Source organism: Nematolebias whitei, chromosome 13, assembly GCF_014905685.2.
Source record: "Nematolebias whitei isolate Nwh7 chromosome 13, NemWhi1, whole genome shotgun sequence".
NCBI classification, from domain to species: Eukaryota; Metazoa; Chordata; class Actinopteri; order Cyprinodontiformes; family Rivulidae; genus Nematolebias; species Nematolebias whitei.
In genome coordinates, this window is record NC_056510.1 from 24,032,259 (window position 1) to 24,047,925 (window position 15,667).

At 37.8% G+C, this 15,667-nt stretch overlaps 1 protein-coding gene and 1 long non-coding RNA gene across 3 annotated transcripts; both read right to left on the reverse strand.

The window, feature by feature from the left end:
* Positions 1-3,680: 3,680 nt before the first annotated feature.
* On the reverse strand, positions 3,681-14,990 carry slc5a3b (solute carrier family 5 member 3b). Of its 2 annotated transcripts, none has more exons than XM_037686495.1 (2): positions 14,972-14,990; positions 3,681-5,879 (listed from the first exon to the last, which is right to left on the reverse strand). In XM_037686495.1, the coding sequence occupies exons 1-2, from the start codon at positions 14,985-14,987 to the stop codon at positions 3,778-3,780; spliced, it is 2,118 nt and encodes a 705-aa protein (XP_037542423.1). In that variant the 5' UTR covers positions 14,988-14,990; the 3' UTR covers positions 3,681-3,777. The 2 variants fall into 2 exon arrangements, with proteins under 2 accessions (XP_037542423.1, XP_037542424.1); XM_037686496.1 differs by lacking the exon at positions 14,972-14,990 and having other exon boundaries at positions 3,681-4,822; positions 4,931-5,856.
* Positions 6,135-9,538, reverse strand: LOC119419186. Its single transcript, XR_005187243.1, has 3 exons — positions 9,201-9,538; positions 7,996-8,067; positions 6,135-6,162 (listed from the first exon to the last, which is right to left on the reverse strand). It is a non-coding gene; the product is annotated as an uncharacterized LOC119419186 (long non-coding RNA).
* Positions 14,991-15,667: the final 677 nt, after the last annotated feature.

A 15,667-nucleotide genomic window follows, 5' to 3' on the forward strand; every position in this document is an offset into this window, starting at 1 on the left:
CTTGAAGTCTTGCACCTTTGTGTCCTCTGCTCCTTGTAGCCACACTGCTCAGTTCCACTTGCCTCCCGCTTTGTTGAACTTGCATTATAGTTTTGGCAAAAGTATTTTACATCAGATGCCCTTCCTAGCACAACCCTCACCATTTATTCAGGCTTGGGACCAGCACAAAAGATACACTGGCTTGTGCTCCCTTGTTATAAACAGCTTGGCCAATTAATAAAGTTTCTTAAATTCTACAGTGGCTGGTTTGTGATGTATTTAAAACCCCTGCACTTTTCACAAAAATGTTGTCAGGTCATCTGGAAAGATTCTTCTTTGGTTTTTTAGATGAATGTATAAACAAATATTATTTAAAATTAGAAAATAATTAACTGCTGGTGAAGATTCTCAGTCATCCAGGACATGATGAATTCAAAAAACGTTCAATACAAAAACAAAAAGCTCCTCGGATGAGGAGCGAAACGTCTTCTGTTACAAATAAAGTCCAGTTGTTTTTGTATTGAACGTTTTTTTTTTTAATAATTAACTATTTTGAATTTAAATTTAAAATTCTGTAGATTAAAAATGACAAAAAACAAACAAACATTAAATACCTCAGATTTAGAGTTGCACTTGGGTCCAAATAATCTGAACCAACCCGGCCCCAGCCCGCAGTCATCATCTCCGAACCCTACCCGATCTGATGAATTAACAGTAATTACAGGAGAAAAAAAATGACATTTTAATTAAGCTTTGACTGCTTATAGCATCGACTATTATTAACGGTCTTCGGACGCGCGCAGCTGAGAAAAGGGGCAGAAGGTTGGAGCTGAGGAGCCCTCAAAGTGCATTAAATGCTTCCCCTGCTTCTGCCTACATTGAACCCTGCTCTGACATGTCAGACATTTTGTGATCTCACCTGTTGGGGTCATCGGTCGCGTGCGTCCGCTGAGTGCAGTGGTTGAATGAACGTCCATTTGGGCTGATGGATCACTGGCAGTAGTCCATCTGAAGCTTAACTGAACTTTTTACCTCTTTCAACCGGACGGTCAGGGTGCGGTCAAATGGCCGCATGCGGCAGATGCAAGAGCTCCCTCAGAAAATTTTGAATAAAGTAGATGCCATTTCCTGCATTCTGATGTATTTTAACGGGTTGTTAAGCATCTACGTTTACCTACACATGTAAACACTTGATTCAATAACTATTTCAGAGTAGCCTGACCAACAGCTCTCCTTGTGTGAATAGAGCATGCTTTGCTTCTCTCAAGCATCCTATCTATCCCATTGGCAATTTAGTTGTGTTGTTTAATTATATTTTTGTGTTTTCATTAAATTTCCCATCACTGTCCTTTTAGGGGCAGAGATTTTTAAGGGTAGAAGCAGAAATGCCTACAGACCAGCTCATCTGATATCAGGAAGCTTGTAAGTAGCTGTTATGTTTACAATTAGTGGTTATGTAATTATTTGCAGATTACATATATAGGTTTTATTTGTTCAAGGCAGTCACATTTGTTCATAACTTTAGCAAACAGTTACCGGAATGCACCCTGTCAAAATAAGAGGGTTCCCAGATCCTATTCCAGCAGGATCTGGCTCAAATTAAGTCCTGAAACAAACTACTTACACATATTTTGTGCCATTTTAATCACATTCACACAATATTTGGCTTGATTGGGAAAAGTGTGCTATGACTTTTAGCATGTCTTTCTACTTTTGGCTGAGTAATTAAACTTTACTGACAAAATTATTTTCCATACAAATGCATTTAGATTCTTCCAATTTTTTCAAAAACATTGCTCTCAGAATCTACTTCACACATTCTGATTTTATCTATACTGTCCATCGTTTAGCTTTTGGCTAGTCACAGTTTAACTAATTTTTAGCTTTTAGCCAAGGTTGGGAAAACTTTAGCAACGTTTTAGTTTTTTGCTGCCATTCTGCTACTTTTAACTTTTACAACTCAGTTTTCAGTCTGCATTCACACTGTCATTTTTCAGAAAATGCTAATTTATTTAAAGCTCTTCAGCTGGTAACCGAAATTAAATTAAGAATAAAATTTAAGGAACAGTAATTAGTTGGCTCAGTATCTTAAACTGGTTACAATAAATAAAACTGGCTTTATATCAGTTAATTTTTATATTTTTAGCAATTCATTCAGAAAATAATGAATGAAAAAAAGCATTTGGTCTCAGCAAAATCTTTTATTTGCATTCTCTAAAAATAAAGTCCATAAAAATAACAATGTATATTCTCTTGAGAAATTTTTTAAAGCTCTTTTCCGTACAGCAACCATTTTATCCATCAAACATGGGGTGACACGAGTAAAGCTCGGCCCATCACGTTCACTCTGACATTCTGCACTGAGGTAAAGTCAACACTGGTGTCAAACTCAAGATGGTTCAAGCAGCTTTTTTCCTTTTTGTCTGTGTGTTCTGGGGAGTTAGGTTTTTAAGATCTGGACATGCTACATGGTAGAAATGATGACCACAATCCAGAAAAGTCAGCCAATTTACAAACCAAAAATAATTCCCACTGATAACATTATGACTAAGCTCCAGCAAAGTGCTAATGCTGACATGTATGTCATTTTTGTTTTGTCTCCATTAAATGAAAATACATGAAAGCAAAAATATTATTTTTCACACGGATTCAAAGAAACGTGGTATTCACTGAACAAAATCAAGACATGAAACATGTGTTCTTCGTATTTTTCCCATATAAATTTTGTCATGTTAGCGTTGCACAATAAGACACATTTGGTAGTTTATAGAAAATGCACTTGAAAGGAGAATAAATGTCATCTCAGCACTGAAGTGCACTATTGACACACAGAAGGTATACAAGAGACAGCTAACTAATAGGGTTTGATGAAATGAGCCCTGAAATCTTTGTACAGATTGACAAACAAAAAAACTTGGCTTTATTTTTATGTGGAAACAGAAAATGAGAACAAATAAAAATTTACAGAGTCATAAAGCATCAGTACTTTAGTTGGTACAACACAATAGTGCATTAACAGCTGATGTGAACTATAACGCAAAATACAACCACAAATATTTAACAACACAGTAGTGGAAAACACATTATAGACACCATTAAAAATAGCAATAGAGCTCCAGTTACAACTGGAATTTGGTCATAAGTGACACTCACTACACGCTCAATCCAAATGTACCATTTATATATTCTCATAAGAAACTGACTAACCTTCAGTATTCATATTGTGCTTCTTTTTCACTTTGAGCTGCAAAACCTGAAAACATTTCTTAATACTAAGTAATAACGGTATGCTTGAGTGCAACTATGCAGCACATTGAATGGACTAATCAAACCAATAACTTCAATAATCAATGAAACCATTACAGAGTATGCAACACCATCAGTGAAAGAAACCTTTTAGTTGTTTTCCCCTTTGAAAAAGAGGTCTGGATTACACTTGAACTTGTTCTCTCAAGCACAAAACTAACAAAAACTACATTTTTTAAAATAAGGCAAATATTAAATTATCTTATAGAATATTTCTAAAAATCCCAGATGTTTTGAATGCAAGTTTAAAAACAACAGGATTCAAAGTCATGTAGAAGTATATTTTTAAGGTGGATTCACCTCACTTTACTCGTTTATAAATTATAATAAGCTTATACCCACGTTAGAGCTACGAAAAACAACTGTAAATATTACAGACGAGTTAGTTTTTTTTATTTCAATGGTGTAACAGCTCAAAACTCTATTCTGACATATCTTACACCATAATAAAATTTCTCACAACAGTCCCAGCTAATTCAGTGCAAGGTTCGGCTACAGTGAGAAATAAACAAACATAAAAATGCCCACAGAGCAGACAACGATCAGGGCCAAGTTGAGGAGAAGTTTTATTCTTGGCGGCTCGTACAGCATCTTTGCAATAACTTGTTCATCTTCTTGCAGAACTTTCTGTGGAGAATTCTGTGGCTCTTCTTTATATCCACAAAAACATTCAAGTAAACGAATGAGCTTGTGTTTCTCAACTTTTCCCTGACAGCCTTCCTCGGCTCTGGTCGTCTCCATCCTTCTTTCAGCAGGGGTGCTGGCGGGGGATGTTTCTGTGCTGGGGGTTGCTGGGTCATGATCTGTATATGGGACCAGAAGTTTGACATCAGCTCCATCTAAGCACATCTCCTTTTTGACATCTGGGGGCATTTCTTTGTAGATACTTCCGTTGCCGTTGCATTGGCTCTTCTCACTCAGTCGATAAGTTTCACCTTGGTTGCTCACGGGAACCTTCTTGATGTAACGGAGCCCCCAGACTGTGGTGGTGCGAACCCGTTCAACCTCTGGTGGAGCGGTGAACACACTGACCACCACCGCCACCAGCCCTGAAATCCAGAACAGCCCAGCTGCAAAATACATGTAGTGAACGTGAACAATGAAGGCAGGCCTGTCATCTGGCTGGTCACAGCGTGGCTGACGGTAGATGAACGCTAGGATCAGTCGTAGAGATCCAAGGGTGAACCCCGTCATACCTCCCCAAAAGGCACCCGTCTCATTACACCGCTTCCAGAACACACCGAGGAGAAAAAGGGCAGCAATTGGCGGGGTGAGGTAGCCAGCAACTTCCTGAATGTAGAGGTATGTCTGGCCACCTTGCATCTCAATAATAACAGGGACCCAGGCAATGCTGATCACCACCATGACCACTACGAACATACGGCCCACAATGAGCAGCTCCCGCTGAGAGGCCTTCTTCCAAATAGTTTGGTAGATGTCCAGGGTGAAGATGGTGCTTGCACTGTTGAAGATAGAGTCAAGATCACTCATCAGAGCAGCAATCATGACGGCCATCATTAGGCCCCTGAGTCCCACAGGCATCACTGCCATGACCAAGCGTGGGTAGGCAATGTTTGAGCAGCCAGCTGAAGACCCACATACGGACATACAGTGTTCTGGCCCAATGCAGGCAATCTCATCTACAAACATGATGCGGGAGATCATTCCTGGAATGACTATCACAAACATAGGCAGGATCTTGAGAAATCCAGCCATGAGAGTTGAGCACTTAGCGTGAGCAATGTTCTTCGCAGCCAGTACTCTCTGAACAATGACTTGGTCTGCACACCAGTACCAAATGGATGCAGGAGTCTGACCCAGAATGAAACCTGGCCAAGGGATATCTTCATCCAGGGGACCACGAAGGATGCGTAGTGAGTCTGGTTTAGGATGAATGCGACAAGAAGGCGAATAAGTGAAGTTTCCAGTTGCCATGATGGCAGTAACATTAGGAACTGCCTGCATGTACTTAGTTCTGACACCTTCTAGCCCACCCACCTTGATAAGGCTTATGATGGTTAAGGTTAGAGCTCCACCAATCATCAACACAGCCTGAAGGGCATCTGTGTACAGCACTGCCACCAGTCCACCAGTGACAGTGAGCAGAGCAGTCATACTGATGAGCAAAACAATAGAAAGATAAAGGTTCCACCCCAGAGACTCTTGAATAAAGAGAGCACCTGCGTACAAATCCACAGAGAGCTTGGTAAAAATGTAAAGTAGTATGGACAGGCATGCAAAGTAAACCTTTAACCTGTTCCCACCAAAGCGTTTAGACAGGTAGGCTGGCATAGTGTAGACTCCTGAGTGGATGTACACGGGGATAAACACCCAGCCGAGCAGCTGCAACAATAAAAGCGCATTGAATTCCCACGCTCCTACAGCAAAGCCGCTTGCTGCTCCTGACCCAGCCAACCCTATGAAGTGTTCACTGCCAATGTTGCTGACAAACAGTGATGCACCAATCACTACCCATGTCATGGAGCGTCCAGCCAGGAAGTAGCCGCTCACAGTGCTACGATTAGCTTTCCACATGGCGAAAAGCCCGATGGCTAGCACCAGGACAAAATACACTGCTACCACTGCAATGTCCGCTGCTTCCATTCCAGAACGCATTTTTACAGATTAGGTCTTGAAGCTCCCAGTTAAATGAATGCCTCCAAAAAATATGGGAATGTGCTGAAGGTTTTAGATGCGATGTAGATAAAAGAAGCAATTGATGCGATTAGTTTTGGTTTGTTGTCGAACTGAAGTTGGAGAGGGATCCACAGTCCGATAAAAAAACACTCAAGGATGTGTTCCACGGGCACAGAGGTCGTTTTAGTTTTAGGAGAACGTTGCAGGCCACTGGTCTAGAAAAGCTATGGTTGATTATTCCTGCAAAACAGGAAAGACAAACACTTCATTAGAATCTTGACTTGAAGATGGAAAAACACTGAACACAAATGTATCACGAGGTGCAGTGTTAAGCACAGAACAAAAACATAAAAGTAACTAAATTACAGACTTTGAATGGAAAGTCCACAGACACATAATTCAAAACACTCAAAAGCTATTAATAAAATAGATTATGAAATATAAAAAGATAAATAGGATTTCACAGCTGTAATTGAGTTGGGTTTGTGTGTTGCAATATTTTTCCAGTAGCACTCAGAAGTGGGCTAACCTCCCTTAGATTTTGCGGTTGATCTTTTTAAATCCAAGTGAGACCATGCCATTGTTGAAACATTATGCAAGATGAGTCAAGAGAGTAGAAAACTATAACTGCTACACATCTCCTACACTGCACATGCATGAGGACTTTTGTCTTCAAGCAATAATAAACTTGCCTAAATTTAAAATAACCAAAAAAATCTCAAAACTTTATACATAATCATTGTATAAAGGTTAAATTTTTTAAATAATGTTTATTTTTAGAATCTATCTCTTGTATGAACCTTGACTGCAAAATAAAATTTTATTATTTTATTTGTGGATTTCTGTTAAAAGTGTTTTCCTTTATTCCTAGGATGGTTTCTCAAAGATAAGTGCCGCCCTTTGATGTACAGTTAAAAATATGTGAAGTGCCTCCAGTCTCAGTGACTGTGGTCAGCATTGCCCAATTGGACTGAAACTAAAGAGACGTTCAGTTCGATGCAAGTTTTTGCAAATGTAACATCAAGTGACTAAACTGACAGCTAAATGAAACACAAACTAATAAACGTGTCATAACTTTTTGTTATTCCTCTGGAATTTCACATCGTTCTTGCACAGTAAGAGTTACAATAGTCTGAATTAAAATGTTCAGACTCGTGACGTCCAACAATGACGACACTGAAGTGTGAGTTTGGAGGATTTTGATGCTAAAAAGTGCTAATGACTCAACTCTGAGCCAGAATACAAATTCAACACGACTCAAAGAGATAGCTTGTAATGTTTGAAGTGAAGTTCTGTGTAATGGTTTTGGATTATTTAAAAGCTTAACTGTTTTATATAGCTCTTTGAACAGCCAGAGTTTGGAAACAAGATTTTAACGAGCTATCAATCTGAGTGACGCCAAGACTAAAGTGGATTTCTGACGCCACAACTACCCACATTTTTTTTTATTTCAAAACAGTCTTGTGCAGCCACTATTTTTAAACTTTTCCAGCATTATTAACTTTCTTTTAGACATTAAAGCAGGTTTTGTTGTCATACAAAATACATATTGATTACTGATTTCTAGGGATGCACGATATTGGATTTTTGGCCAATATCCGAATATGTTAAAACTTATTTAGCCGATAACCAATATCAATACTATTATATTTCCCCCCAAACCTACTTACAGAGACTACATAGCTATCTCTGCTGTGGAATTAAAATACTACATTACTACTATTACTACTACTACTACTACATTATTACATTACTATATTCTGCACGGTCTTTTGTCAATTTGGCTTGTTACCAAACGTAGACGCCAAAAAGGAGGCTGAAAGTGATGCAACACTATATAAATATGCAATAAATTTTTTTTAAAACAGCGCCTTTTATATCGGCGAGTTATTTTGATGGAATGGCCGATGTCCGATATTTTACTTTATCGCTAATATCGGCCGATACCAATACCATGCCGATAATATCGTGCATCCCTACTGATTTCACTAAAAGGCTGGAGGGGGTTCAAGTTCAAACAGACCTGATCAAAAATAATGGCTCAGTTTTGTGAGTGTAGTCATCCTACTGTACCTCTGGAAGTGCTGAAAATATTTGGGACTTGGTTGACCGGAGATTCTTGGAATAATTCAAAAGAAGGCATTCCTACACCGCAAAAAGAAGCAAAGGAACTGGATGAATAATGAATTCAACATACTAGTATTTTTAAGAAGAAGCAAAATTATTAATTCATTAAATCTCTTAATATTGTATAAAGTAATTGTGTTTATTTACATGTATCAAGGTGACTCAGCACTGGGCTGTCATAAAGCAGGTTCAAGTGCAAGAAAATGTGTAAATCTTCCCCTTCCTGGTTGTTTTAGTAGCACCTTATCTTAAAGCAAATATGTGAATACGTTATAACAAATACTTTAAAACAAATATGTCTCAAACAGGTCTCTCTTGTAAGAGTCCTCGTGACTCAATGAGAAAAACGTGTATAAATAAAAGGCTGAATGAATGTGAATATTGAAACACACGTATAACAAATAACATGACTTATATTCACATATTTGTTTTAAGACAATAAAGTGCTACTTAAACTAACCTAAAATACACCAGACACGGGAAATGTTGCCTTTTATGCCCTTTGTTTAACCAGTAAAATCCCACTGCGATAAATTATTGGCATTACCAAGGAGTCCTGGGTGAGTGGGATGGGGCTGGGATCGAACCCGCAACCTTCCGATTAACACTTAACCCAAACTTGAAAGCTGCTTACTTTATGCAGGTCGTGAATCAGCTAAAACACTTTTAACAACGCCATTTTCTGTTCTTGGAGTTTAAAAGCGAGCCGCTGGTGGCAACACAACACGCGGCCGTGGAGAACAATGACGCTTTAATAAATGGACAGATGCGAATGACAGCCAGAGACTGCCGCGGAGAAAACGGAGCAGGAGGTGACGCCGTCGACCGGACGCTGATGCACCTATCAGGTGGCAGGAAGTTTCGAGAACAGACACTCATTCATAGACAGAAAACCCTGCGCGCTCCTAAGCACCTCATATTTATCACTGTCTACCAGTTATGTCACTCACGTGCGGATATTTTAGCGCTGCACGCTGAAGCGGCGTGCTTCCTTTGAAGCATGCTACGATTTTTAACGGCTTCCGCGTTAGAAAATAGTCCCAATACGTTTAATGATGGCTGCCCTGACAGAAAACACAGCTTCACGTGTTCACCGTTGACGTTTTAGCATACATTTCAAATTAGGGGGAAACACACTTAAACTCACTCACCGGCTGCGTGGGTAAAGCACTCAACAGACGCGTCTGAAGAAGCCTCTCCACGCCCCTTCAAGTGGATGAGGGGGGAGAAGAAGAGTCCCGTCCCTTCCGGGATTAACGTGTCGCAGATTTAAGATGGTTTTCTTGCCAAAAAAAGATGTGGATATGACCCGGACGTACGTCTTCCTTCTATGTGTTCCGCGCCTTCAGTGATGCTCGTCTGACAACGACGCCAACACGCCTCCTCCAGCTGCTTATAGGCACCCGTACTATTCCACGCCCCGCACGTGCGGTAAACCCGTGACGTGTTGCGCCGCAGCAAACACCTCGGAGTCGCTCCAGCAGTCACTCATCACTAGCTCTACCTGCTGCTTACATACGGGTTTTTTTTTTTTTCATTCTACCTTTATTTATACAGGTTAATCTCATTAAGTCACGAGGACTCATTTACAAGAAAGACCTGTTTTAGACAACGTATAAAGTACAGACAATAAACCACAGTAAAATGCAATTAAATATGTTATAAAACAAGTTCAAAGAAGAAGGGCATGCGCGTTTTTTTTTTTTTTATTTGCTGCAGTCCAAACGGAGCAGGTGGTCTTCAAATCCTGCTGCTTAAAGTTTAGATTCGTTTAAGGTCAAATAACTCATAAATCACATGAGATTAAACTCTCTGCTAAAACATTTAAAGTAAATGCTTCTGATGAATGAAGTTGATGTTTATCTTTGGGCATTAATTTCTTATACACCCAAAATTATTATTCTTGAAATTACTACTTTTACTGTTAAGCACTTTGGTAACAGCTGCTGTTGTAAGTGCTTTATAAATAAAGTTGACTTGTACCTGGGGAGAGTTGTGTAAGTTTTCATTAGGCTGCAAACATTGTAGCCCTGACAAATCCTTTCAAAGCCACGCTGCTTATCCTACAATAACAGTAATCTATCTCTGAGCTGTTGCAGGTTGCAGAAACTACTACATGCTCTGACTTAAATAAGCTATTAATTGAAGTCTGATACTTAATCAGGTTTGGTTTCAAACGTGGAAAAGTCCAGAAACTGCCATTTGGAGCATGTTTTAATAAGCTTATTTTCCCCTATCCTCCCTTTAAGTTTATAAGATTGGAAAATTTTTCCCCCAGATAATGGAATTATATTGAAAAAAATTACACAAAAAGTTGAAAGTTTTAGCAGCACATGTTTTCATTGTATAACGACCCGCAGGCACAGTTGAGGGATGGTGAGGAAATAAATGTTGGAGCAAAGAAGGAAAAGAAACAATCCTGCAATGACAAATAGCTTAATTCATATTTGCTGCTGTGCAATTGTGTTGCAACATAATGGTGATTTCCGGGTTTGTCAGCTGTTTTAAAAAAAAACGTGTTAAGCATAAAGAGAACCATATTGTTTGGATTAAACAAATAACTCATTAGCATTTTTTTGTTTTTTGTATAATGTCAGACACATGTTGCATTTGTATACTAAAAGATAAGCAGCTGCAAATGATAATAAAAAATGTTACAATACTATAACTCTCCTATTATTAGCATTATTAGTGATAATAAAAACAGAGCATAACGCAATATGATATAGCGGTAATAAATGTTGCTATCCTTGTCATTTGTTTGTGATAGTAATTTTATTTTTATGGCCTCAAAAATCAGGTGAAAATATGACTTTCCACGAACATCTTGCAAGACAGATAAAGCTTTGCACAAAACGGGGGGCGGAGACATTGGGGTAAATTTCCACTCGCTCCTAGATATGTTGGAAAATTCCATTTCGTGTAAAACTACATTTCCCAGAAGCCTTTACGCGACCGTAGCCTGTTAAGAGCTGCTGCGTAGAAAAAATGTCAGCCACTGAATAAAGAAGAGGATTCATTCATTGTTTTGTTTTCCTTGTTTGACTTTCATGTTGGACTTTTCGATACGTTTGTTAGTCGATACATTATGTCATTTGTCTGAATAAGTTTTATGGACTACAGTTACACTTTTTCGTCATTAAATAGATTTAGAGTAGCTATTGCATGAAACTGGCAAGTGGTAAAAATGAGCTAAAAATCTGTTATGTCAGTATATTTGTCTTTAAAGTATACAATGTGAGTTCCAAAGCACATTTCAGTGAAAAATGTCGTTTTGCTTCATTATTTTCATTCAGAAGTGCCTAAGACAAACAAAAAAAATTAATAGACCTAGTTGGTTGTAAGTAATTGTTATAAATAATTACAAACAAAGGAAAGAAATAAAAAGATTTAAAGCGTGGTGTGGGTGCACCTTAATTAATTTCATTTTAGAATTTGTATAGGCACATCATTTATATTTATAAAATTTTTTGACATCAAACACTTTATTTGTTTAATAAGTTATGAAATGTATGCAGCGAAACAAATCAGTTTTTTTCCACCTTCAAAAATATCTAATCTTCTGAATGATTAAACTTCTTGTTAAACTAAAGAAAGGGTTTAATTATTTTAATAAATGAAACGACAAAACAATTTTAAAAATTGCTTTAGTTGCAAGAAAATTTGTTTATGTTTAGCAATTCTGACACCAATTGAATAATCAAAAGCATTTAAATATGTTTAAATACCTTAATATTCTGGTTATAAATGTTTCTGTCAAACAAGAAAGTTATATAATGAGGATTAACATCAGCAAAAAAAACATTACTTATGTTATAATGAAGATGGAAAATACTAAATCAAGTTTATAAGAAGGTTTCACATCATATATTTGTTATTGGAGAGCTGTGCAACCTGATGTCATTCATCTGGTCAAGCTTTTGTTTGACCAGATGAATGAAGGTAAATGTTTCGCATTCTTTAGTGAGTCATTCATGCTATGCGGGTGCAGCTCATTCCCACCAGCCTCATGATCTGAAAACTGTCAGAGCAACAACATTTCAGAGCTTACACTTTGGCTTCATGACACACAATATGTGCACGATACGATTTAAGTTTGATTTGAGTTCATATCAACGGGCTATTTGTTTTGCAGGGGATGTTTTAAGATCTATTAGACAATTGACTTTGAACGTGTTTCAGTAAAAGATGCTACTAAGATGCTAAAGTTTGTGCTTGAGCAGTAACAAACCAAGTTTCGATGAATTTGTGTCTTCTTTTATAAACCTGTTAACGTTTTGTGTTCAGAACAACTTTATCTGCGTGTACTGACTCACTTTTAATGTTCAAGTGGCAGTTTCATTCAGCCTTTATTTATACAGGTTAGCCTCACTGAGTCAAGAGGACTCGTTTTCAACTTTAATGTTTACAACCCTTTTGAGTGGCTCTTTTAAACTCTTCTCTAATTAGCTCAAAGCTCATAAATCTGCAGCTTTCCCCTTTGCTACAAACATTAAAACTGAAACAGATGATAAAGGAACAGGTTCATGGTCATCTTTTATGTTTTACAAACCAGGAAGTATCTTTACAGAGACCTTAAATAGTAGATAAAAATACTTAACCTAAACCATGTTTTATTTTTGGAAGAAGAAAAAAATTACAGTAATGGCGATTTAGGCTGAACTATACTCCCTGCCACTAATGTTTGATTAATAAGAATGCCTTTAAACTGACTACAAAAGAACAATGTTCTCCTTGTTGTTTACCATCAAAATGGCTTAAGTCAATGGTTCCTAAACGTTTTAGTTTCTGACTATTTTAGATTAAATGTGCAAACATTGCAATTAGGCCTATCAGTGCATAAGAACTACAATTATCAACAATTTTGAGGGGAGAAAAGCTATTTGCAATCATTTTAAAAGCCTTTTTTTCATGAAATCATCTGAAGAACCTAAACTTGATGTTTTGGCTCATAACATTGGAAACCACTTTTAAACTAGCATCAATGAAAGTTTTGCTCTTTGTTCAAAAAGCAGAATTACTGCTTTTTTGTTGTTGTTGTCTTAGCCACGTATGCTGGATGCTATTTTAACTAAGAAATTTGTTTATTTTAATATTCCAGTTAAACACACATATAAAAGACTGAACAATGTATCAATACACACACTCATTATTTACTGTTCCTAAAGGTGAGTTGAAGGGATTAGCTATGGTTGACAGTAAACATGCAACATGCAAAGGAATCCATATTTACCAGGAAGCTGCATAAAAGCTGCTCCTCAGCGAGTAAATTTAGCTAAGGATTATGGTAACAACATGTCTTAAGGCAAGGTTTCTGAAGCACTCAGGCCAGTTTTTAAAAAAAGCATTTTTCCTGCCATTCAAGAATCAGACAAAACTACCGTAATTCTACAAAGTCTTTTGAATTCTTTGTAGAGCTTACTTTACTCCTGGTAGACTTCAAAGTTACAGGACTTACCAGACCCTTTATGCACATTGTGCTCTCACACCATAGAAACCTACATATTTTGGGGAATGCCGACCAGTTGCCTCTTTTTTGTCAAAGGATCGCAGCCCAGTCATCAAAAGAATTCTTTTTGTGACTTTACTCACTTTGTTGTTGAATGAGATCTCACATGTCTGCCCACTTCATCAGATTAAAAGTCATAGTTGGTTTCACAGCTGCCAAGAATTTAGTTGCAACACAATGGAAAGATCTTAGTTAACATGGAGCTCCTAGAGTTCCTAGAGTTTCCAAAAGCAGAATGGGAAGAAGATCTTTCAGTTATCAGGCTCCTCTCTTGTGGAACCAACTTCCAGTTTATGTCCGTGAGACTGACACATTGTCCAGTTTTAAGACTGGGCTTAAGACTTTCTTTTTTAATAAATCAGTTAGGGTTGGCTTGTTATGCTGCCATAGGCTTAGACTACTAGAGGACAAATTGACCACATTTCCTGAAATGAATTGTTTTATTGGAATAGTTTTCATTTGAAATTATTTCTATCTTAACATGCAATTCTCAACCTGCCATTGTGTATCTGTTCCGCCTTCCTGTTCCTCTCAACAACATATTCTCACTCCCCACTCGTCATATATTGACGCACGTGGTCAGGTTCCCTCTGCGTCAATATATGACGAGTAGGGAGTGAGAATATGTTGTCCTCTCAAACCCAGCTGGTCGAAGCAGATGGTCGCTTGTCCTGAGCCCGGTTCTGCTGGAAGTTTCTTCCTCATGAGGGAGTTTTTCCTTTCCACTGCCGCCTTCGTGTTTGCTCAAGATGAGAGTTCTGCGATGGAGTTAAACTCAAAGCAGTCTGCTCCTCAGATAAATAATATTGTTAACTTGTTTTTAAATATATATGACTGTTTCTGTTCAGTGCCCTGAGATGACTTCTGTCGTGACTTGGCGCTATAGAAATTAAACTGAATTGAATTGAATATGTATATGCACAAGCAGGCATGTGTAGGTTTAAAACATGTTTCTGTTTATCAGTTTTGGATTAATAAACTTTAGGCGGGCCCTGGTGGATGTGTGTATTTTTTTTTTTTCTTTCATGCTTTTTATTTTTCCACTTTTTTCAGTCAGGTCATCTGGACAGTTTTTTTTTTTTTTACTGAAACGTTTCGCCTTTGGTCCAGAAGTCTTCATCAGTCAAGGAAACACACATTAATTATTGAGCACATTGGATTATTGAGCATGGACTTTGTTGTTTTCAACCAGTTTGACAAGACTGTCAACAAGGAAGAGGGCCAGCAATGGAGGAGGGGACGTACCAAAGAGACCATCTTATCACAAGCAGAACTGGTTTGTTCCAATTTGGAGTAAGCTGTTGGGGGAAGAATCAGTTTGTTGTGTGAAGCCTTCCGGATCGAAGGCGAAACATTTCAGCAAAAAAAAGAAACTGTCCAGATGACCTGATAGAAAAATGTTGGATTGTATACCTGGATTATTGAGCATGGACTTTGTGTTTTTCTGTTATGTTACTTTTTAGAAGGTAAATAAATTTAAACAAATTTCTGATTAAAGAAAAAAACAGTGAAAAGGGTGATGGAAAAAAACATTTCTTAAAGTTCATGACAGTTTTTTCCTGTAAAATCAAAATTAACCATTTCTAGGTAACTTTGTAGTTTGGCCAGCTGCTTTATTGCCAAAGAGAAGGAGCCTCAAATCTATTTATGGGGAAACTTTTAAATAATGAGGGCTATGCATGAAAGAGTCTTGGTGTCATGTGCGAAACAGGCCACCAAACTTTGTTATTAGTACCAACACTGCACATGGAAGACACGTGAAGAAACGTGACGTTAAAGGGAAAGCTCAGACAGCTTCACTGTGACTAAACATGTGTCAGTCATCATCGTTTTGATATTTTTGTGTATCTAACTATCAAATTATCATTAAACAATTGTGCAGCTTTAAAAAGGCCACCTAAATCTTGCTTTTGACACAGTTTAATGATAACTTGGTGTAAATTCATCATGTTGCCATAAAGGGTTTTGCAGGCCCGAAACATAGACATTTAAAAGATCTGTGCCAAAATGAGCATTAATTTCCCAAACTGGATTGTAATGTAAGCAATTATAAGTCAAACGTGCAACACATCCAAGAATCTAACTACCAGATGGAGAGTGATTAGTAGA